This window comes from Aquarana catesbeiana, linkage group LG12 (assembly GCF_042186555.1).
Source record: "Aquarana catesbeiana isolate 2022-GZ linkage group LG12, ASM4218655v1, whole genome shotgun sequence".
In the NCBI taxonomy this organism is placed as follows: Eukaryota; Metazoa; Chordata; class Amphibia; order Anura; family Ranidae; genus Aquarana; species Aquarana catesbeiana.
Genome location: NC_133335.1, coordinates 6,160,654 through 6,185,420, shown reverse-complemented (window position 1 = coordinate 6,185,420; position 24,767 = coordinate 6,160,654). Strand labels below are relative to the sequence as shown.

Genomic DNA, 24,767 nt, shown 5'->3' with positions numbered 1-24,767 from the left:
TGTTCTAAACACAGGAAACACGCGCCCCTTTACAGGCATACTATAGACACCCCCCAGGTACGAAATTTAAAGGGATATTGCACTTTTATTGTTTGACTTTAAGCATTATTAAAATCACTGCTCCTGAAAAAACGGCCGTTTTTAAAACTTTTTTTTGCATTGATACATGTCCCCTGGGGCAGGACCCGGGTCCCCAAACACTTTTTATGACAATAACTTGCATATTAGCCTTTAAAATTAGCACTTTTGATTATTCATGTTCGTGTCCCATAGACTTTAACGGTGTTCGCACAAACTTTTTTCCTGTTCGCATGTTCTGGTGCGAACTGAACAGGGGGGTGTTTGGCTCATCCTTATTTATTTTGAATCGATTTGAAAATAATGAACATACGAAACAAAATCGGAATATACAAAACAAATTCTGAAAACGATCCATTTCAACATTATTATGAATATGAGGAAACAAACTAATTAACTTAACACACAAATCCTTCTCTGTTGTGCACATCTCTAACGTGAAATATTTTATTTCCAGGATTGTGGATTTACAGACAAGAGAAGTGAACATTTTAGAAATTGGATCACCTCGTAGCGCCTCTGTCGTTTTGTCCTTGCCGCTGTACATTTTCTTGACATTACTTATCCTGTATGAAGGGAGAATATGATGATTTAGAGGAAATTACATAAAACCAGTCCAAGGACATGTTCTTTGACCAGATACTAAAATTCATATATTACATCAACCATTCTCAACCAGGGTTCCTCCAGAGGTTTCTAGAGCAGTCATTGGTTGACCTCCATACTTCTAGTCATTGGTTGACCACTGATGGTGCCTCCATACTTCCAGAGCCAACACCACTCTACAGAGCTAGCTCCTGATACTAAAATTCACAATTTACACTAACCATTCTCAACCAGGTTCCTTGAGCTGTGGCTGGTTGACCTCCCAACTGATGGTGCCTCCATAGTTCCAGATCCAACACACTCTAAAAGCTAGCTCCCAATACTAAAATTCACAATTTATACCAACCATTCTCAATCAGGGTTCCTTGAGCTGTGGTTGGTTGACCTCCCAGCTGATGGTGCCTCCATAGTTTCAGGGCCAAAACCACTATATAGAGCTAGTTCCTGTGACAGACTCACTCGAGACAGAGGCTTTTGGAGGGGACTGAATGCTAGCCTCTTGCCTACCAACTATGGGCTTCGGCATTTGAGCTACGAGCATTAGGAAGATATTCTGTTATGTAATGCAAAAGGACATTATTAAGGAGGCAATGATGGTTTCTGCCAGCTTGGGACTCAGTGGGCAGATGTATGTGAAAGGAATGCTGATTAATGAGATCTGGAAAAGCTGGGTCTTTCACCCAATAGTTTATTGTGCTATTGGAGGATGTGTTTATACTTATGTGTATTGTAAGTTGAGTGAGGAGGCGGCAAGTCTACCCTGAAAGGTCATATCTCTGAGTCACCAAGTCTGGGTAAATGATCAGATAACTAGCTCATGTTAATTGGGTTTCTGGTTACTGGTGTATTGTTAGAGTAATATGAGCAGGAGGGGAGAACCTTCCCTTCAACTGTATATAAGACTGTATTCTTGTTCTAATAAACAGTCCATGTCCAGCAACCAAACGAGTATTGTCTAGTTTTGTTGTTGGGAGCGGTTGGAATATCTGATATCTATATTCAGATTGGGAGGAAGTGGTATATGACGAAAGCAATCAAGCAGAGTATGGGAAGTTTCGTTACAGTTCCCAATACTAAAATGAATATTTTACATAAACTAATCTAAACCAGAGTTCCTCCACAGGTTTTCAGAGGTTCCTTGAGCATTCGTTGGTTGACCTCCTAACTGATGGTGCCTGGATAGTTCCAGAGCCAACACCACTCAACTGAACCAGAACCATGGCCCCAATTATCTTTTTAGCTGTGTTTTGCAACTCTGACCACTGGTGTTGAGCATTCTTTCCAATGACCACCAAAGAAATAATTTTTTAGGCCTTGGAGAACCCCTGCTATTAATAATTCTAGGTTCCTCTGGGGTAAAAAGGTTGAGCAAGCGGCTCCACATGAATCAACAGAATGCTTATTAGCATGGCCAAATCACATATCTTGGGTAACAAAGAACCTCTTCCTTGCCATGAATAAAATATAACAGCTTGCAAAGGCTAAGCTGCTCCATTCACACTTGTACGACTCTAAATACATTTACATTTTTGGTTGTAACGTGACAAAATGTGTCAAATTTCAAGGGGTGTGAATACTTTTTCAAGGCATTGTATAATGGGCAATAATGGCCGCTTCCATGGCAATTCAAATATTTAACATCATGTTGAAATGAAAATGTGCCCCCATCCTGGATCATTGTTAAAAATAATATTTGGGGTCTGTGTCAACAAGCCATGGGCTCTCTTTAATTTAAGGTGCTTACTGGGTGTGACTTCTATAATGGACAGAAGTGGAGACTTCACCTCAAACATCAGTACCTGATCGCTTCTTTTCCCAGTAACTCAATGGGAACTTTTTCTGCATAGTCCCCCGAGTCCTCTTCTATGTGCTCTCCTTCTCCTAGCGGTACAGGGGTCATCTTCTTCTTTGACCAGAATGAAGGGCTCAAGCAGAACAGCGGGTTGTGCCTCACTCCGTGTTTATCTGCCATGAAAATAAGTCAAGTCTGGTTAAGGCCATGAGGATAAAATAAAGACAGCTTTAGAGTTACTTTGGTTGAGGCTTTTAGACCAGTGTGTGTATAATTACATCATAAGATAGACATCACAGTGACCAAGACAAGTCAGTGCAATAGCTTCCATTCTTATGTTTGAGGCTTGGATACAATTGACATTCCCACCCCTGTGCACCACGTGACACATTTTGTTATTGGAACTCCTTGATCCACCGCTAAATGATGAGAATAAATATCAGCCATTTGTTATCACCTGGAATAATCTTGTCGAAATAGAGAGTGAGAATGATATAAAGTACTGAATCCAGAGTCAGGTAGATGGCGCTGGAGAGTATGTGGGAGGAGTCACCACCGATGTCTGAGAAGAAGGCCCCTTGAAAGTCATTTTCCATGTGCATGCTCTAAAAACACAGAGAAGCCATAATTAATGGGCACATCTCACACCAACAAATACACTTTCAAAGTGTTTGACTATACTTTCTGAACTGTATTTAAACCTAACTAATGCTTTATCCATGCAGTGCAGGACAACAGGTTCACATTAATGCCCGCCCCTGAAGAATCTGAAGAATCGTTCCTTCACGCCTCCTTGGTTCCATTCAGCTGCCAAATAAAGAAGATCAGTAGATCCATACCACTTCCTCTCTCTTCCTGTCATATGACTGCACTGGTGCTTGGTGCCTGACTAGGGGTGGGGCGATATTGCTCAGCCCTGTGTAAGCTCCACAAACAGCTCCCAAAAATAAATGATTACCTCCACTATCCCGACAGCGAAGGAGAAGGGGTGGAAAATGCTCAGAAAAACTTCCAGAGATTTGGGTATGGCGTTCACCAGGGGAAGGAGGCCCAACGCAGCTAGGAAGAGAGTGATGAAAAATCCCAGAATTGCTGCCAGACGGTGCTTCCTGAAGAGGGCGCTCAACATGCAGTTAAAACAGACCTGAGTGGGTAAAAAATTAATCAATGAGGTTGGATTCAGTTCATAAAAAAGGAGCTGCAGAGGAAAACTACCTCCATATACCTCCTGTCTATAATGCCCCCCATATGGTAAGGATCCCTCATGAAACCCTAGCGATATAAACTAGATGACATGTAATTTGCTCTGAGCCCTGGAGATCTCCAGCCACTTCCTGTCTACATGCACTCCAGGGATGGCGGCGTGGCGTTTCAGAGGGTTGCCTGATGGTGATAACACTTGACTATGCCTGTGTAATGTGTATTGACATGTCTTCTTCTAGTCTCCACTGGAATCCCTTGTGACAATGCAGGGAGACTGAGACAGTGTTGTCACACTATAATAGGAAGTTCCATGACCTTCTAGGCAGAATTTTGAAAATGACTTTTTTAAAGACATTGACATGTTAAAGCTTCTATGACATGTTACTGATTGGTTGCATGTCTTTTTGTAGCTAAACTTGGCTAGGGTGCGGGGTGAGCCTTGGGATACTAAATTTGGAGTATCCCAAGGTTTAATCTACACACTACCCTACCCAAATTTGGTGAAAATTATAATGGAGGGCATTCTCTTACTATGACGGACTCCTCAGGGTGAAACCCCTCAGTGGACTCAAATGAAGGAACAAATCTGAGCCTACAACCTTAAGCAGTCTCTCCAAGAGTTAACAAGGGAAATCTCTAGGATCTCGCTCAGGCCTGTACTCACTGTGCCCTGGGTATTTGAATGCTTTCCTGCAGTACCAGACGGCTTCTGTAATGTAAGCCTCCAGACAAGATCCTCTGTAGACTTCCTCCAAACTACTCCCAGCATCACCAGACACAGGTCGCTAAGCTCTCATTGAGCTGGGACCCCTGTAGCCTCCTGCAAATTTTCACTAAGTGACAATAGGGCCACAACCCTCAGGCTGGGTCATCTCCCACAGGACAAGGACCCTGCTGTTCTAGGGCCCAGCCTATTTTTACACACCTCACTCACATACTGGTCATTCTTCCTACCTCAGGATTGGCTGATGCTGTTCAATATACAAGTTAAAGGGCCTGCTTCTTTCAACCCCCTAAATTCTGGAACCCACCAAAAATCAGGGGGAAGCAGCCAAGCCTACAACCAGCAGAACCCAAAACAGCCAAAAGCAATTAAACTTCACTTTACTGGTTATAGAAGAGCCAACAATTAACTTTACCTCAATACTAATCGCAACCTAACTAGGAGGGTGATAAAGGGTGGCTTTCATTTACGCAAACACATCATCGAGACTTACCGTTGCAATGCCATAGAGGCTGAAGAGCAGAAAAATAACGCCAAAGGAACTTTGCACAAACACATAAGTGGTGGCAACCAGAGCCATGACGGTGGCGATGATGATGGCACTGATGATGTACAGCAACCCCCAAGACAACCTGAAATACAAGATGATGACATCATACTGGAGATCTTCCAAGAATCGAAATCTCCAACCAATGGGGGCCATTTTATCCGCCAACAGAAAGGCAGGCATGCTTGTGACCCCCGATCTTCCTGAACTTTTGAAAGTCAGTAACGCCACCACTGTGTCACTGCCCCACCTCCCACACTATTGGCACCCTACCTGAGCTATTTATGTTCCATAAAGAATCCCTACCAAGAATATACTTATTTGGGTTGACCAACGCCACTCACCAAAACGCCAGATCCTTCAGTCCCATCATCCTCATCAGCTCTCTGGTTTTCCTCCTCTCCCGGGTAATCTGCAGCGTCATGAGATAGGACAATGAGACGAAGCACATGCTCAAGTCATAGATGATGGTGCCCATGAACAGAACCGGCCTTTCTGTGAGATCCAAAGATTTCATCTTCACCACCTCTGTGGCCGCCAAACCATCCCACAGCGACTGCTTGGTGTTCTTCTGCAAAATATTGTTTGTGCTGATTATTTCAGTATTTAAGGTTGGGCAATTTTTAAGTTTATATATTTTTTATATTATTTTTCTGTTAAAAGAAAAGGGAGTAAAAGATCAATAATATATCTACTTTATTTTTTTGGAAAGCCAGAGAACTCCCCAAAAAAAGGGAAATACCACCTCTTTTGACATTCACTAGAACAAGTGTTCTCATTGGAAGAATTTACATTCAATTTTTGTCCCGGTGACAGTGGTTATCAGGACACGTAAGGGCGCATTAATGAGGAGCTATTTGCCTTGTGAAACTGCTTGAAAAAGTATTCATACCCCTTGAAACTTTCCACATTTTGTCATGTTACAACCAAAAATGTAAATGTATTTTATTGGGACTTTATGTAATAGACCAACACAAAGTGGCACATAATTGTGAAGTGGAAAGAAAATGAAAATGATACAAATAAATATGTGAAAAGTGTGGGGGGCATTTGTACCCCTAACATGATACCCCTAACTAAAATCTAGTGGAATCAATTGCCTTCAGTAGTCACCTAATTAGCAAATAGAGTTAACCTGTGTGTAATTAAATCTCAGCATAAAGCTGTTCTGTGAAGCCATCAGAGGTTTGTTAGAGAACCGTAGTGAACAAACAGCCTCATGAAGGCCAAGGAACACACCAGACAGGTCAGGGATAACGTTGTAAAGAGGTTTAAAGCAGGGTTAGGTTATAAGAAAATCTCCCAAGCTTTGAACATCTCACGGAGCTCTGTTCAATCCATCATCGGAAAATGGAAAGAGTATGGCACAACTGCAAACCTACCAAGACATGGCCGTCCACCTAAACTGACCGGCCGGGCAAGGAGAGCATTCATCAGAGAAGAGCCAAGAGGTCCATGGTAACTCTGGAGGAGCTGCAGAGATCCACAGCTCAGGTGGGAGAATCTGTCCACAGGACAACTATTAGTCGTGTTCTCCACAAATCTGACCTTTATGGATGAGTGACAAGAAGAAAGACATTGTTGAAAGAAAGTCATAAGAAGTCCTGTTTGTAGTTTGTGAGAAGCCATGTGGAGGACACAGCAAACATGTGGAAGAAGGTGCTCTGGTCAGATGAGACCAAAGTTGAACTTTTTGGCCTAAAAGCAAAATGCTATGTGTGACGGAAAACTAACATTGCACATCACCCTGAACACACCATCCCCACCGTGAAACATGGTGGTGGCAGCATCATGTTGTGGGGATGCTTTTCTTCAGCAGGGACAGGGAAGCTGGTCAGAGTTGATGGGAAGATGGATGGAGCCAAATACAGGACAATCTTAGAAGAAAACCTGTTTTGCCACGTACACACGGGCGGACTTTTCAACCGAACTGGTCCGATGGACTTTCCGACTGACTTTTGATGGACTTTTGAACGGACTTGCCTACACACGATCACAACAAAGTCCGATGGATAAGTACGTGATGACGTACGACCGGACTAAAATAAGGAAGTTGGTAGCCGGTTGCCAATAGATGCCCTAGCGTGGGTTTTCGTATGTCGGACTAGCATACAGACGAGCAGATTTTTCGACCGGACTCGAGTCCGTCGGACAAATTTGAAACATGTTCCAAATCTAAAGTCCGTCAGATTTTTGACCGAAAAAGTCAGCTGCAGGTCCGATGGAGCCCACACACGGTCGGATTGTCTGCCGGATTCGGTCCGTCGGACCAGTCTGGTCGAAAAGTCCGCCCGTGTGTACATGGCATTAGAGTCTGCAAAAGACTTGAGACTGGGGCAGAGGTTCATCTTCCAGCAGGACAACGACCCGAAACATCCAGCCAGAGCTACAATGGAATGGTTTAGATCAAAGCATATTCATGTGTTAGGATGGCCCAGTCACAGTCCAGACCTAAATCACATTGAGAATCTGTGGCAAGACTTGAAAATTGCTGTTCACAGACGCTCTCCATCCAATCTGACAGAGCTTGAGATATTTTGCAAAGAAGAATGGGCAAAAATGTCCTCTCTAGATGTGCAAAGCTGGTAGAGACATCCCCAAAAAGACTTGCAGCTGTAATTGCAGAGAAAGGAGGTTCTACAAAGTATTGACTCCGGGGGGCGCTATACAAATGCCCCCCACACTTTTCACATATTTATTTGTATCATTTATCATTTTCCTTCCACTTCACAATTATGTGACACTTTGTGTTGGTCTATCACATAAAATCCCAATAAAATACATTTACGTTTTTGGTTTTAACATGACAAAATGTGGAGAATTTCAAGGGGTATGAAAACTTTTTCAAGGCACTGTATATTTGTACTGTGTGAATGGGTTCAAAATCAAATGTTATTAGGATATATCCTCTGCAGGTTAAATGTTATTCGTTCTTTAAGACTAGAGTGAATCAAAAAATGTAGCATTCTGACCACTAAATGGAGCTGACGACCATAGGAAATAAATACACTATATTGTCAAAAGTATTGGGACGCCTGTCGTCTCTCACACACACATGAACTTTAATGGCATCCCAGTCTTATGCCCCGTACACACGGTCAGACATTGATCGGACATTCCGACAACAAAATCCATGGATTTTTTCCGATGCATGTTGGCTCAAACTTGTCTTGCATACACACGGTCGGACAAAGTTGTCGGAAAATCCGATCGTTCTGAACGTGGTGACGTAAAACACGTACGTCAGGACTATAAACGGTTCAGTAGCCAATAGCTTTCGTCTCTTAATCTATTCTGAGCATGCGTGGCACTTTGTCCATCGGATTTGTGTACACACGATCGGAATTTCCGACAACGGATTTTGTTGTCGGAAAATTTTATAGCCTGCTCTCAAACTTTGTGTGTCGGAAAATTCGATGGAAAATGTGTGATGGAGCCCACACACGGTCGGAATTTCCGACAACAAGGTCCTCTCACACATTTTCCATTGGAAAATCCAACCGTGTGTACCGGGCATTAGTCTGTAGGGTTCAATATTGACTTGGCCCACCCTTTGCAGCTATAACAGCTTCAACTCTTTTGGGAAGGCCGTCCACAAGGTTTAGGAGTGTGTCTATGGGAATGTTTGACCATTCTTCCAGAAGTGCATTTGTGAGGTCAGACACTGATGCTGGACGAGAAGGCCTGGCTCGCAAGTCTCCGCTCTAATTCAACCCAAAGGTGTTCTGTCAGGTTGAGGTCAGGGCTCTGTGCAGATCAGTCAAGTTCCTCCACCCCAAACTTGCTCATCCATGTCTTTATGGACCTTGCTTTGTGCACTGGTCCAAATAATTTGGTAGAAGGGGGGATTATGGTGTGGGGGTTGTTTTTCAGGGTTTGGGTTTGGCCCCTTAGTTCCAGTGAAGGGAACTCTTAAGGCGTCAGCATACCAAGACATTTTGGACAATTTCATGCTCCAAACTTTGTGGGAACAGTTTGGGGATGGCCCCTTCCTGTTCCAACATGACTGCGCACCAGTGCACAAAGCAAGGTCTATAAAGACATGGAGGAGCGAGTTTGGGGTGGAGGAACTTGACTGGCCTGCACAAAGTCCTGAACTCAACCAGATAAAACACCTTTGGGATGAAATAGAGCGGAGACTGCGAGCCAGGCCTTCTCGTTCAACGTCAGTGCCTGACCTCACAAATGCTCTTCTGGAAGAATGGTCAAACATTCCCATAGACACACTCCTAATTCTTGTGGACAGCCTTCCCAGAAGAGTTGAAGCTGTTATAGCAGCCAAGGGTGGGCCAACACAATATTGGACCCTACGGACTAAGACTGGGATGCCATTAAAGCTCATGTGTGTGTAAAGGCAGGCGTCCCAATACTTTTGGTAGCTGGAGTCTTAGCACCTGAGTGCCTATAACAGTACATTACTTGCTGTAGACATGAAAGGGTGGGCATATTGTATCTACGGGGTCCATATTTTTAAAAATTTCTTGTGCGTGTCTAGGAGAATGCTGGTGCCTCTATGCAATGACAGAGTTCTGTAAAGGGTACAAATTGCTTTTCCAAAGCTCTTGCTATGGTTTGTTTCGCTGTCAGTAAAACATACATTGGTTGCCAATTGAAATTGGGACCTTGTGAGGTCTGGGGGCTTTAAGTGTAAGAGAACATACCACAGGTCTCTATGGAAGGGACAAGCCAGCAATGATTGAAAGAGTTTAAGGACCTTGATCCCAAATACAGAGAGCATAGAGCATGTCCACCATGTGTGGAGAACATCCCCTGGATTGGAGCAGCCTCAGAAACAAGTGCCAGGAGAAGATGGGTAGAGGGGTGCTAGATGAGACGGAAGCATATACCTCCTCAATATGGTCCTGAAGACTGATTCGAAGGTAGGTATGTTGATAGAACAGGAGCCTATCATGCACCAGGTTTGTGACCGTCTTCCTTGCCTTTGGTGCCTTCCTTGGTCTTCTTCCCACTTAGAAACGTAAGTGTGTTTGTTAACCACTTAACAACCGGCCCATAGCCGAATGACGGCTGCAGGGCGGTTGCTTAACTCCGGGAGGGCGTACAGTGACGTCGTCCCAAAATTCCGCTCTCACGCGCACCCAAGAACATCCATGACCGCCGGGTACAGAGGACCCGGCGCATCACTGATCACGACCGTTCACCATGTGATCGCTCCGTCACGTCATGTCATGACGCCGGTTCCTCTTTCCCCTCTCTGTACCGAACTGTACACAGAGGAGGAGGGATCGGATGGCAGCAGCGCTGTGGGCTGGATGTGTAGTGCCCACAGCGCTGCTCTGTGACAAATGCAGTCACATCCAGCCATCCATGCTCAGCCATCCATCCATGCTCAGCAATACCCTGCACTACTCTGCAATACCCTGTGCAATACCCTGTGCAATACCCTGTGCAATACCCAGCCATACCCAGCCATGCTCTACCATACCCAGCCATGCTCTACCATACCCAGCCATGCTCTACCATACCCAGCCATACTCTACCATACCCAGCCATGCTCAGCCATGCTCGGCCATGCTCTGCCATGTTCGGCCATGCTCGGCCATGCCCAGCCATACTTTGCCATACTCTGCCATGCTCAGCCATACTCGGCTGTACTTGGCCTCTGTATGTGGCCAGGCTGTGGAAGTCTCATACATGTGGTATCGCCGTACTAGGGAGGAATAGGAGAATCTATTTTGGGGTGTCATTTTTGCTTTGAGTACATGCTATGTGTTAGAAATATTGTATAAATGAACAACTTTGTGTTAAAAAAAAAATGCGTTTTAACCACTTCCCGCCCGCCATCATACGATGTTCTTGACTTTGTGCGGGGATATCTGAATGATGCCTGTAGCTTTTTTTTAAAGCGCCCCTGTCCCAGTGTGCTCGCATGCAGAAGCGAACGCATACGTAAGTCCCGCCCACATATGAAAACGGTGTTCAAACCACACATGTGAGGTATCGCTGCGATCGGTAGAGCGAGAGCAATAATTTTGGCCCTAGACCTCCTTTGTAACTCAAAACTTGTAACCAGAAAATTTTTTAAAGCGTCGCCTATGGGGATTTTTAAGTAGCGAAGTTTGGCGCCATTCCACTCGGCATAACTTCATCTTTCACATTATGCAAAAACATTGGGCTAACTTTACTGTTTTGTTTTTTTTTAAAGCACAAAACCGTTTTTTTCCAAAAAAAGATGCGTTCGAAAAATTGCTGCGCAAATACCGTGCAAGATAAAAAGTTGCAACCACCGCCATTGTATTCTCTAGGGTCTTTGCTAAAAAAAAATATATAATGTTTTGGGGTTATATGTAATTTTCTAGAAAATAAATGATGATTTTTACATGTAGGAGAGAAATGTCAGAATTGGCCTGGGTGCTCCAGATCGCCTGAAGGTGCTCCCTGCATATTGGGCCTCTGTATGTGGCCACGCTGTGTAAAAGTCTCACACATGTGGTATCGCCGTACTCGAGTAATAGCAGAATGTGTTTTGGGGTGTAATTTGTGGTATGCATATGTGGTGTGTGAGAAATAACCTGCTAATATGACAATTTTGTGAAAAAAAGAAAAAGAAAAAAAAAATCTTGATTTTGCAAAGAATTGTGGGAAAAAATGACAACTTCAAAAAACTCATCGTGGATCTTTTTAAATACCTTGGAATGTCTTATTTCCAAAAAGGGGTCATTTGGGGGGTATTTGTACTTTTTTGGCATGTTAGGGTCTCAAGAAATTAGATAGGCCGTCAGTACTTCAGGTGTGATCAATTTTCAGAGATTGGCACCATAGCGTTTGGACTCTATAACTTTCACAAAGACCAAATAATATACACCAATTTGTACTTATTTTTTACCAAAGATATGTAGCAGTATAAATTTTGGCCAAAATTTATGAAGAAAAATTACTAATTTGCTAAATTTTATAACCGAAACAAAGAAAAATTCATTTTTTTTTACCGAATTTTCAGTCTCTTTTCTTTTATAGTGCAAAAAATAAAAAACCCAGCAGTGATTAAACACCACCAAAAGAAAGCTCTATTTGTGTGAAGAAAAGGACAAAAATTTCATATAGGTACAGTGTTGCATGACTGTGTAATTGTTATTCAAAATGTGAGAGCACCGAAAGCTGAAAATTGGTCTGGTTATTAAGGGGGTTTAAGTGCCCTGTGGTCAAGTGGTTAAGAAACCGGGTCCATTTTTACCCCTCAGGATCTTTCTCGCTCCACTGATCAGACAGCTACCTACAGTATATAATGAGTAGTGATGGGGACAGAAATGGCTTTTGGCTCACCTCAACAATGGCAGAGTCAATACTGGCTTGTAGAGAGATGAACCCCACTTTCCAGTACTCCAGGGGGCGGCAGCTTTCTGAAGTTTCACAGTAGCCTGGAGGAACACACAGGAAGAGCAAAGACCAAAAGAAGATAAATATTATAGCCAGTAGTATTTCTTATATGCAACCCTGTGAAAAAGAATAGTAGCTGTCTGGAATGTGCTGGCCATAGCACAGTTGAAGCTCCGAGGCGCATGCAACGCTGGCCTGCTGGTGCCCGTCTTACTGTGCTCAGGTGAACGTATATGCGCATGCGAATGCACACACCTATGCTTATGCGTTCATTAGCCATTGACACTGGCACCAAGTGGCCTATATGAGTGCAGCAGCTGCACTAGTCCATTCGGTGTCTGATCTGCAGCTGTACCCGTGTTCTTGTATCGGATTCTGCAGACTTCTGTGTTTAACCCGACTTGCTCCTGACTTTGCTTGAACGCTACCTGTGCTGACCTTGGCCTGTTTCTGGACTTTGATCTGCCTTCTGTTTATCTGCTTGATCTCGTGTTGCCAACCTCTGCCTGTACCCTGACAGTTCCTTGCCTGCCATCTATACCTGCATCTGACCGTCTGTTGTCGACCTGGCTTGTCTAACCTCACATCCAGTTGTTCATCTGCCCTGCCTGTATCTGCCTAGCTCCAACTAGAGTATCTTCTACTGTGGGTCTTCCTGCACCTGCTATCAGCCTGCTATCAGCCGCTGCCCATTGCTGCCTGTCTACCGGTCCAGGATCTGCTGTTCCAGCTATCCAGCCAGCTCTGATGATGAACCTGCTACGAATCACTACTACCACCAGACTACACAGGCAGTCATGCCTCACCATGCTCTCATGGCCACTGTCGCAACATCAGTAGTCCCCGAGCCAGATCTGTAAAAGAGGCCTCCCGCTGCACATCAGACTCAGGCCACAAGGTATGCGACAGTGCATTGTTCTTACTGACCACCAGTGTAAAGAGCATTCTTCCCAATGACCATTATTTTAAGGGACATTCTTCCCACTGACCTCCAATGTAAGAAGCATTCTTTCCACTGACCACCAATATAAGGGGCCTTCTTCCCGCTGATCACCAATGTAAGGAAAATTCTTTCCACTGACCACCAATATAAGGGGTCTTCTTCCCACTTATCACCATTGTAAGGGGCATTTTTTCCCACTGGCCACCAATATAAGGGGTATTTTTACACTGACCACCAATGTAAGGGGCAGTCTTCCCATTGACCACCAATGTAAGGGTCATTCTTCCCACTGACCACCATTTTAAGGGACATTCTTCCCACTGACCACCAATGTAAGAGACATTCTTCCCACTTATTACCAATGTAAGGAGCATTCTTCCCACTGATTACCAATGTAAGGAACATTCTTCTCACTGATCACCAATGTAAGGAACATTCTTCTCACTGATCACCAATGTAAGGAACATTCTTCTCACTGATCACCAATGTAAGGAACATTCTTCCCACTGACCACCAATGTAAGGAGCATTCTTCCCACTGACCACCATTTTAAGGGGCATTCTTCCCACTGGTCACCACCAATGTAAAGGGCATTGTTCCCGTTAATCACCAATGTAAGGGGAATTTTTTTCCATGAATCACCAATGTAAGGGATGTTCTTATAACTGACCGCCAATGTAAGAAGTCTTCCTACTAACCCCCAATAGAAGGATCTTTCTCCCCACTGACCACCAATGCAAGAAACATTCTTGCCACTGATAACTGATGGAAGGATCATTCTTCCCACTGACCACCAATGTAAGGGAAATTCTTCCCAATGACAACTGGCCAGTGGCCACTAACATAAGGGATATTTTCCCCACTGATCCCCAATGAATTGGATTAGCAGGGGTTCCCTGAGCCCTGAAACTTATTTTACAGGTTCCTCTGAAGTAAAATGGTTGAGAAAGGCTGCAGTAGACTTTCATGTAAATGCAAAAAGAAAACAAGGAAGTGGCAGTATGAAAGTTTCAACATTCTGATGTTTTTAAAGGAAGTGAAATTGCTTAGGACGTAAAAACAGAGACCTCCATGGCACTGTTGAAAAATTGGCTACTTGATCTTACCTCTGTGAGCCAAGTAGTCATTGGGGTTCGGGATGATGTAGTAATGATATCTGATAAAATACGTAAACTCGTTCTCAAATTCCACAACAGCGGTGATGTTCCCATAAACTGCGTCCTGGAGGTCAGAAGTATTTTGGAATTCCTGCATTGATATTTCTGGAAGGAGGAATCGGGACTTTTGTAATTTCCATTCATTTATTAGCGGGGGTCATTCTTGGGGTACCCCAGCTTTGTACACACATATAACACTTGAATGGGAACTAAAAGATTTTATAAAGCAGTCAGGCCTTCTGGTGACCCCCATACACTGCTCATTCATCAGGGAGGAGCACCATGCTCGGCTTAGAGTTGATCTTACCTGGGGTGATTTGGCTTCTGCTGACCCTCTGCATTATGTCCCGGATGGCTGGGGTTGTAGGGATGTAGCCAACTGGAAAACTTTCATTGCTGAATTCATCCAGGCGCCCCAGGACAACGGCTGGTGTGTACGCACTCGGGCTTGGAGCGTCTCTAAGAGCCAGCATTACGAAGAGCAAGAAGATCAACGCCAAATGCTGGACCCACTCCTGTAAACCAAACATGGGGTCACCACCATCACCAATTATAATAAATCATTTGAGAACACAGACATAGATCTCCTGAGCTCTCCACTACAGGAAATTATGGGTAAGATAAAGGGGCCCCTAACCAGAGGAATCCATTCTCCTTGAGGACATGGGACGGCCTCTCAGGATCACTAAAACTGAACTCCAGAGGAACAGTTTTATTTAGTTATGCACAGAGAGGGTTTGAACCACTGTTGGCTTTTTATGCGCTCTTCTTAAAACCTCAATGGCAAAAGGCCAGCTGTGGAATTTCAATCACTGATGTGTTTATGGTAGAGGTGGAAATCTAACACATTTCAGAACATCACACCCTTCATCAGAGCTGTTTATATTAAACCAATGATTTAATGGAATAAAAACCTTTGATTATACTAAAAGAGATTTACAGAAAGGATTTGGACCATGAAGAACATTAAACTGTAGCAGGGACAGGCAGAAAGTGTTAATTCCTGTGTCCCCATAAGGGATATATTAAAAACTTCCTGTCCTGGGGACAGGGTGTAATATGGGTGGGAAGTAGTAATGAACAGAAACAGCAAGAACACCATAATGATATCAAGCAAGAAGCAATAGAATATCATTTAGCCTTAATTGCTCCCTGTGTCTTCCTGTCCTGGTGACACCAGTGTAGGCAGGCGTAGTCTTCTTTCTTCACTGCAGGTGGCGCTCTTCTGCAGGGCAACCAAGACGCAAATGGAGCAAGTAGTGTAGGTCTGTACACCCCCAAGCCAAAGTTACTTTTGGCACCCTTACAAGAAGTGGTCTGGTCACTCCCTGTTGGGCCACCCCAAAAATTACAGGGACCACCGTTATAATCGAACCCTGCAAGGCCTGTAATGAGAGTGGCGGGTGGGCCGTACCCTATCCATGGTCCATCAAGAACCTTATCAGGCATGTATCCCCTCCGAGTTATGGGATATTCGCCAGTCGCATATCCTACAGATCTGCCAAGTAATCCACAGAACAGGCAGCCATTTTGGGGTGGATCAGACAGAATCACTGGTTTGGAGGTACTTTTTAGTTCCATTTTTGTCAGACTGGGTGCACAAAGCTTGTCAGGAGTGTGAAAGTTGTGCCAGCTGCAGGGCTCCCTCTGAAAAGATCACTCCAATGACAAGCACCACCCCTGAGCCCTTTGTAATTGGTGACCATGGACCTCCTAACGATCTCCAGCACGCCCTATGGCTATCAATATGTGCATGTCTTCGCTGACCACTTTACCAGGTTCAAGGTGGTGGTGCCTACCAAGGACGAGATAGCTGTCACCACTGACAAACATTTCTGGGAGCACATTGTCCAATCGTATGGCTGCTCAAAGTGGATATTGTCAGGCCAAGACCAGAACTTTGAGTATGTAATCATGACCAAAAGTAAATCTCACACCACTCCCTATCACCTCTAATGCAATGGCACCTGTGAGTGATTCAATCACACCCTGCTGAATGCTGCAGACTTTAGAGCTATTGAGATCGGTGGTGCCAACATGAGGGGCTGTGGTATGGGCCTATAACTACACCGTCCACAAGTCCATTGGACACATGCCCTTCTTCCTTATGTTTGGGCAGTCCAGCCAGATGCCCGAGGACCTTCTGTTGGGGGACACTGGAACACCTCCTGCCCAGAACTCTTAGTTCTTGGGTACAGGAACATTGGGAGAGGAGGCAAAAGGCCAAGCAGTTGGTGTTGGACAAACACAAATAGATGGCTACACTGTCCACAAGTCCATTGGACACATGCCCTTCTTCCTTATGTTTGGGCAGTCCAGCCAGATGCCCGAGGACCTTCTGTTGGGGACACTGGAACACCTCCTGCCCAGAACTCTTAGTTCTTGGGTACAGGAACATTGGTAGAGGAGGCAAAAGGCCAAGCAGTTGATGTTGGACAAACACAAATAGATGGCTCCTGAACCTGTCTTGGAAGAATTACCACTGTGATTGGGGGATTGAATGTTGGTAAGAATGCCAAACACACCTGAGAAACCAAGCTCAAGTTACATAGTTACATAGTAGGTGAGGTCGAAAAAAGACACAAGTCCATCAAGTCTAACCTATGTGTGTGATTATATGTCAGTATCACATTGTATATCCCTGTATGTTGTGGTCATTCAGGTGCTTATCTAAACGTTTCTTAAAACTATCAATGCCCCCGCTGAGACCACCGCCTGTGGAAGGGAATTCCACATCCTTGCCGCTCTTACAGTAAAGAACCCTCTGCGTAGTTTAGGGTTAAACCTCTTTTCTTCTCATTTTAATGAGTGGCCACGAGTCTTGTTAAACTCCTTTCCCCAAAAAAGTTTTATCCCTATTGTGGGGTCACCAGTCCGGTATTTGTATATTGAAACCATATCCCCTCTCAAGCGTCTCTTCCCCAGAGAGAATAAGTTCAGTGCTCGCAACCTTTACTTATAACTAATATCCTCCAGACCCTTTATTAGCTTTGTTGCCCTTCTTTGTACTCGCTCCATTTCCAGTACATCCTTCCTGAGGACTGGTGCCCAGAACTGGACAGCATACTCCAGGTGCGGCCGGACCAGAGTCTTGTAGAGTGGGAGAATTATCGTTTTATCTCTGGAGTTGATCCTCTTTTTAATGCCAATATTCTGTTTGCTTTATTAGCAGCAGCTTGGCATTGCATGTCATTGCTGAGCCTATCATCTACTAGGACCCCCAGGTCCTTTTCCATCCTAGATTCCCCCAGAGGTTCTCCCCCCAGTCTATAGATTGCATTCAGATTTTTGCCACCCAAATGCATTATTTTACATTTTTCTACATTGAACCTCATCTATATCTATATATATAGATATAGATACATATTTTTACTCACAGATTACCTTCATTTTTATTTTTATTCATTTACACATATACAGGTCCATAAATATTGGGACATCGACACAATTCTAATCTTTTTGGCTCTATACACCACCACAATGTATTTGAAATGAAACGAACAAGATGTGCTTTAACTGCAGACTTTCAGCTTTAATTTGAGGGTATTTACATCCAAATCAGGTGACCGGTGTAGGAATTACAACAGTTTGTATATGTGCCTCCCACTTTTTAAGGGACCAAAGTAATGGGACAATTGGCTGCTCAGCTGTTCCATGGCCAGGTGTGTGTTATTCCCTCATTATCCCATTTACAAGGAGCAGATAAAAGGTCCAGAGTTCATTTCAAGTGTGCAATTTGCATTTGGAATCTGTTGCTGTCAACTTTCAATATGAGATCCAAAGAGCTGTCACTATCAGTGAAGCAAGCCATCATTAATCTGAAAAAACAAAACAAACCCATCAGAGAGATAGCAAAAACATTAGGTGTGGCCAAATCAACTATATGGAACATCCTTAAAAAGAAAGAACGCACCGGTGAGCTCAGCAATACCAAAAGACCCAGAAGACCACGGAAAACAACTGTGGTGGATGACCGAAGAATTCTTTCCCTGGTGAAGAAAACACCCTTCAAAACAGTTGGCCAGATCAGGAACACTCTCCAGGAGGTAGGTGTATGTGTGTCAAAGTCAACAATCAAGAGAAGACTTCACCAGAGTGAATACAGAGGGTTCACCACAAGATGTAAACCATTGGTGAGCCTCAAAAATAGGAAGGCCAGATTGAGTTTGCCAAACAACATCTAAAAAAGCCTTCACAGTTCTGGAACAACATCCTATGGACAGATGAGACCAAGATCAACTTGTGCCAAAGTGATGGGAAGAGAAGAGTATGGAGAAGGAAAGGAACTGCTCATGGTCCAAAGCATACCAACTCATGAGTGAAGCATGGTGGTGGTAGTGTCATGGCGTGGGCATGTATGGCTGCCAATGGAACTGGTTCTCTTGTATTTATTGATGATGTGACTGCTGACAAAAGCAGCAGGATGAATTCTGAAGTGTTTCAGGCAATATTATCTGCTCATATTCAGCAAAATGCTTCAGAAATCATTGGACGGCGCTTCACAGTGCAGATGGACAATGACTCGAAGCATACTGCAAAAGCAACCAAAGAGTTTTTTAAGGGAAAGAAGTGGAATGTTATGCAATGGCCAAGTCAATCACCAGACCCGAATCCGACTGAGCATGCATTTCACTCGCCCTTGTAGCCAGTTTTCAATCCATGTACTCACCCTATGGGTCAGCAGAGAGGAGACTCCACCATTAATAAGGGTCAGCAGAGATGAGACTCCACCATTAATAAGGGTCAGCAGAGATGAGACTCCACCATTAATAAGGGTCAGCAGAGATGAGACTCCACCATTAATAAGGATCAGCGGAGATGAGACTCCACCATTAATAAGGGTCAGCAGAGATGAGACTCCACCATTAATAAGGGTCAGCAGAGATGAGACTCCACCATTAATAAGGATCAGCGGAGCTGAGACTCCACCATTAATAAGGGTCAGCAGAGATGAGACTCCACCATTAATAAGGGTCAGCAGAGATGAGACTCCACCATTAATAAGGGTCAGCGGAGAGGAGACTCCACCATTAATAAGGGTCAGCGGAGAGGAGACTCCACCATTAATAAGGGTAAGAGAGGAGGCCCCACCAGTAATAAGGGTCAGCAGAGATGAGACTCCACCATTAATAAGGGTCAGCGGAGATCAGACTCCACCAATAATAAGGGTAAGAGAGGAGGCCCCACCAGTAATAAGGGTCAGCAGAGATGAGACTCTGGTTTTTATCTCACCACTTAGGCCAGTTCCACTAACTCTGGTTTTAAACTCACCACTTAGTCCAGTTCCACTTGGACAGAGTTCCAGCAAGCTCACAATGAGTTCTACACAAGGTTATATAGGTCTCAAGCACCTGTCACCAATTAACCCTTAATTAGTAGGCTGAAGGTAGCAAAGAAAAAAAAGCTGTTTTAAAAGTGTCAGAAAAAGGTGTTAAAAAGCTACAAGAAAGAGCCCCCAAAAGAACCTAAAAATGCCACCCAGCAATCACCAGTAGTCAAAAAGCAAGACGCAAGGTGCTGCACCCCACCTACACCTGCACCCTCTCATCTCATGCCTTGGTGTCACTGAGACAGGAAGTAAGGGGAACTCTTGCTAATATGGCCATAGAGAGCCAAAAACACCCACAGTATTACCCCCAGTCACAGTTTACTTACCAGCACTACATTTCCCAGACGCCTCCATTGTACCAGAATATTCTTCCGCAGCAGAACAAAGGTCTGCTGGACGAGGCTGGTCTCCCTTCCTGTCCCCCCGGTCATCTGAAAGACAAACATCACCAATGATTACTTTGGAAATACTCCTTCTTGTTGTTTTGTAACTTTTATGTTATTTTTCTTATTTCTTTTTTAGTTGTTTTTTTGTATCTTTTTGTTGTTGTTTTTTGTATCTTTTTAATATTTTGTTTTAGCTTTTTGATGTTTTCTTTTGTATCTTTTTGGGTTTTTTGTATTGTTTATTTTTATTTTTTTTTGTTTTTTGCATTCTGTTTAATGATCAATTTGAAAATACTTGTTTTTGTATCTTTTTGTTGATGTTTTTGTATCTTTTTTTTTTGCATTCTGTTTAATGCTTCTGAGGCTGAGCTGCTCTCCTATTCAGTAATAAGTTGAGTACATTATGTAAAACTGCAAAGCCACAAGGGATTTCACTTCTCCAAAAAACAAGAAATTCTCCAGAAACTGGAGTAAATTCCCGGGGATGTCACACAGATGTTACTCTCCGCACTTCTCTCAGCAACCAACCGGATACATAAGAATATATTCAAAATGTAACAAAGAACTTCCAATGATTGCAGAGCTTTGCGAAACACATCCAGCGCCCCCGAGAGGCAGAAGATATCACCGGACATCCATCACAAGGGAAGATCCGCTGTCAGTGGACTGGCCCTTTAAAGTATAACTCTGACCAGAATGACATATATGATGCAGCCGGTCAGTAATGAGAACAAAGGTGGCCCCTCCCCCATAGCACAGTGTTATTCCCTGATGATCCTGCCAGTAGATACATTATTATTCCACTTCCTGTATAAGGGTGACAACGCTATTTGTTCTGCAGTGAAATCGCACAGCAGTGTTGTCACCTCATAGACAGGGCAGTCTGAGACGGATGAAAAGTCACATGTATACAGTATATACAATATGTGATTCTGTACTTCTGGGTAGGGGTCGCGCTCTGGCCCCCGGCTCACTGCTTCTGCTTGGTAATGCTTGGTATATGTGATTCTGCACTTCTGGGTAGGAGGTCGCACGTACGCCCCCTGGCCCGCCGGTTCTTCTGCGGTTGCCAGCCAATGGATGTCCTCCGGCACGTTCTGATTATCAAGGAGAGAGGCTGGCTGGAGCTCTGCCTATGTAGACAATACAGAGCTCCATCCTGGCACCAGGGATGTGATGGATTTCCTTTCCCTGCAGAGCAAGGAATACAATCCATCATTTCCCTTAGTAAAAGCAGCACACAGAGTACACATAAACACTGGCTAGGCACACAGTTAACCCTTTGAACGCCCGAGATGTTTAACCTCATAATTAGCCAGTGTCATTAGTACAGTGACAGTGCATATTTTTTAGCACTGATCACTGTATTGGTGTCCCTGGTCCTCACAAAGTGTCAGTTAGTGTCAGAGAGTGCCTGCCGCAATATCGCAGTCCCGTTATAAGTCGCTGATCACCACCATTACTGGCAGTAGGGGCTGGTGGAAATTTTTTATTCTTTTTTTGGGGGGGGGGTCTCCTGTTTTCCACGGTTATCCATGCTGGCGGCGGCTTCCGTTTCCTCCTTCTTCTTGGCAGCCAATTGGGAGTCTTCTCTTTTTGGCCAATCAGAAAACGGATCTCACACCCGCTTCTGATTGGCCGAATTGAGGATCAGTGTTACAACAGTGCATATTCATGCGCTGTTGTAACACTTGGGTGGGCTCGTGGCCCAATGCTCTGCGCTCGTATTCCACCCTATTTTGAAGCCTATTGGAGCCTCTGACTCTAATCAGGTGCTTAAAAAAACCCAAAAAACCGCCGCTGTAATTCACACGTCCTGAAAGGGGCCGGACACATGAATAGGCTGTGAAGAGATTCATGCTATGTATCAATCTATCCATTATTCATATAGGGGTGGCCGGGTGACGCCTGGGTGTCCCTAATGGACGGGCCGCCACTCAGCTAGTAAAAAAACATATATAAATACAAATTTCAGTATATATCCCATAAATTATAGACGATATAACTTTTGTGCAAACCAATCAATATACGCTTATTGGGATTTTTTTTAACCAAACATTTTTAGCAGAATACATATTGGCCTAAATTGATGAAGAAATTCGATTTTTTATTTGATGTGTTTTATAGCAGAAAGTAAAAAATACATATTTTTTTTATATATATATTTGGTCTTTATTATTTTTTTAGCCGCGCAGCGGCTTAATATCCTGATCACGTCATATGACGTCCGGTCAGGATATTAGAAAACCACTTTGCCACCGTCATTTTGCTATATGGCGGGCGGCAAGTGGTTACAATAACCAAACCGGCCTTTTCTGCATACTCATGTTCAATCCAGATCTTTCCCCATGCAGTAGTTTTCTGCCACTAGATGTCCTCAGTCTGATGGCCATCATCGTTCAACCCACTTCCTCTGAGCCCAGGTTGCCCCAGCCTGTAAAGGAACAGTGGGCAAGCACAGTGATGAGTTTATTTCTCTGTCACTCTGCTCTCTCCTCCAATCAGCTGTGAACACCACAGAACAACCGATAGCCTCCTTGTATTGGTTTCCCCGCTCCCAACCTGAGCTCTGCTGTACAGGGGCCAATACCAGGTCACATTTAGGGACTTAAAAATCAAATGATCACCAAGCATTTTATTTATTTATCTATTTTTTTTTTTAATAGCTGCCTGGAGAACGGCTTTATGTAAAGAATTTTTATTTGTCTGTGTTGCTGTTGGAGATTAAAATGTTGTCACCAGGACAGGAAGTGAGGAGACAACCACTTAAAGGAGCCCAAGATAGCGGTAAAAGCATGACAGGCATATACAATATCTCCCCACCCTTTTAGAGTGTAAGCTCTTATGAGCAGAACCCTCTTGTATGTCTGTATTGTAACTGTATTGTCTTCCCGTAAGATTGTAAAGTGCTGTGCAAACTGTTGGTGCTAAATAAATCCTGAATAATAATAATAATTTCCCATATACTGTTATTGGTTGGAAGAGTCATTGCACAACCACAAATCTCTCCATCTCCTGAGCAGGAAATCCACTTACCTTGGGTGTCGGAGAGGATCGCACACACGGCCACCCCGATCCTCCTATACCACTATCTGTTCTGTTTCTTCATCCAGCACAGCGTTGGTGTGAGGAGGTCACATGACTGGGACACAGATGTGTCTGATGTTGGCGCAGATCCCAGAATTCTCTCTTGGGGTCAGGGCCGGACTGGGAATGAAAACCAGCCCTGGAAAAAATGTCATACCAGCCCCATAGGAATTTATGGGTACAGTGGCAGCGTTTGATGGGCACAGTGGTGGCAATTTATGGGTACAGTGGCTGCGTTTGATGGTACAGTGGCTGCGTTTGATGGGCACAGTGGCTGTGTTTAATGGGCACAGTGGTGGCAATTGATGGGTACAGTGGCTGCATTTGATGGTACAGTGGCTGCGTTTGATGGTACAGTGGCAGCGTTTAATGGGCACAGTGGCTGCAATTGATGGGTACAGTGGCTGCGTTTGATGGTACAGTGGCTGCGTTTGATGGTACAGTGGCTGCATTTAATGGGCACAGTGGTGGCAATTTATGGGTACAGTGGCTGCATTTGATGGTACAGTGGCTGCGTTTGATGGTACAGTGGCAGCGTTTAACGGGCACAGTGGCTGCAATTGATGGGTACAGTGGCTGCGTTTGATGGGGCACAGTGGCAGCAATTTATGAGTACAGTGGCTGCATTTGATGGGCACAGTGGCAGCGTTTAATGGGCACAGTGGTGGCAATTTATGGGTACAGTGGCTGCGTTTGATGGTACAGTGGCTGCGTTTGATGGGCAGAGTGGCTGTGTTTAATGGGCACAGCAGGGCCAGATTAAGAGCATCATGGGCCTGGTGCTGAGAATTTCGGTGGGCCTTTTTATGGAAACAAAATGAAAATGCAAACAATTTTTCGCTAAAACGAATTAAATATACTCTCACCAGTAATACCAGCCGTGCAGCCTCTGAGCAGCAGCAACACCACCAATACCACCTGCTATGCGGTCTCTCACCAGCAGCAACATAGGGAGACCACATTTCCAAACTGTCATTTAGGGACATCCCCCTTTTCCCAAAAAAAAGATGAGGGTGGAGGATGTAGTCTCGGGGTTGGCAGGGAAATCGGCAGTGGAGGTGATTTGTCAGGCAAATGGCTGGTGTTAGTACTTAAAATCAATCATCCTGACACCATGCTTGATATGGTGTCAGGATGATCAAATTCCATTATTTCAGTTACTACATTGTAATATATAGTGAAATAGTTCAACTCACCATCGTGCAGAATTAGTGGGACCTGAGCTTGTCACTTGCCACCAGATGCAGCTTGTCACTTGCCACCCATAGCCTGCCACCAGATGTAGCGTATCACTTTCCACAGTTGCCTGCCGCTAGATGCAGCATGTCACTTGCCACCAGCAGCCTGCCACCAGATACAGTGTGCCACTTGCCACCAGATACAGTGTGCCACTTGCTACCCACAGCCTGCCACCAGATACAATGTGCCAATTGCCACCAGCAGCCTGCCACCAGATACAGTGCGCCACTTGCCAACCACAGCCTGTCACCAGATACAGTGTACCACTTGCTACCGACAGCCTGTCACCAAATACAGTGTGCCACTTGCCACCAGCAGCCTGCCACTAGATACAGTGT

General features: G+C 44.3%; 1 protein-coding gene across 4 annotated transcripts in view; it reads right to left on the bottom strand.

Moving 5' to 3' along the window:
- Positions 1–23,267, bottom strand: part of LOC141113858 (cholesterol transporter ABCA5-like) — a 97,378-nt gene extending 74,111 nt beyond the window's left edge. For 3 of the 4 annotated variants that reach the window (XM_073607188.1, XM_073607189.1, XM_073607191.1), the window contains exons 1-11: positions 23,140–23,267; positions 20,044–20,148; positions 14,696–14,903; positions 14,338–14,493; positions 12,235–12,329; positions 5,295–5,521; positions 4,897–5,035; positions 3,435–3,620; positions 2,934–3,081; positions 2,484–2,649; positions 586–644 (exon numbers count right to left, since the gene is read on the bottom strand). In XM_073607188.1, coding sequence (XP_073463289.1) covers positions 586–644; positions 2,484–2,649; positions 2,934–3,081; positions 3,435–3,620; positions 4,897–5,035; positions 5,295–5,521; positions 12,235–12,329; positions 14,338–14,493; positions 14,696–14,903; positions 20,044–20,148 — 1,489 coding nt within the window. In that variant the 5' untranslated portion in view covers positions 23,140–23,267. The remainder of the gene's footprint in view (positions 1–585; positions 645–2,483; positions 2,650–2,933; positions 3,082–3,434; positions 3,621–4,896; positions 5,036–5,294; positions 5,522–12,234; positions 12,330–14,337; positions 14,494–14,695; positions 14,904–20,043; positions 20,149–23,139) is intronic. The other variant, XM_073607190.1, reaches the window with a different exon arrangement.
- Positions 23,268–24,767: the final 1,500 nt, after the last annotated feature.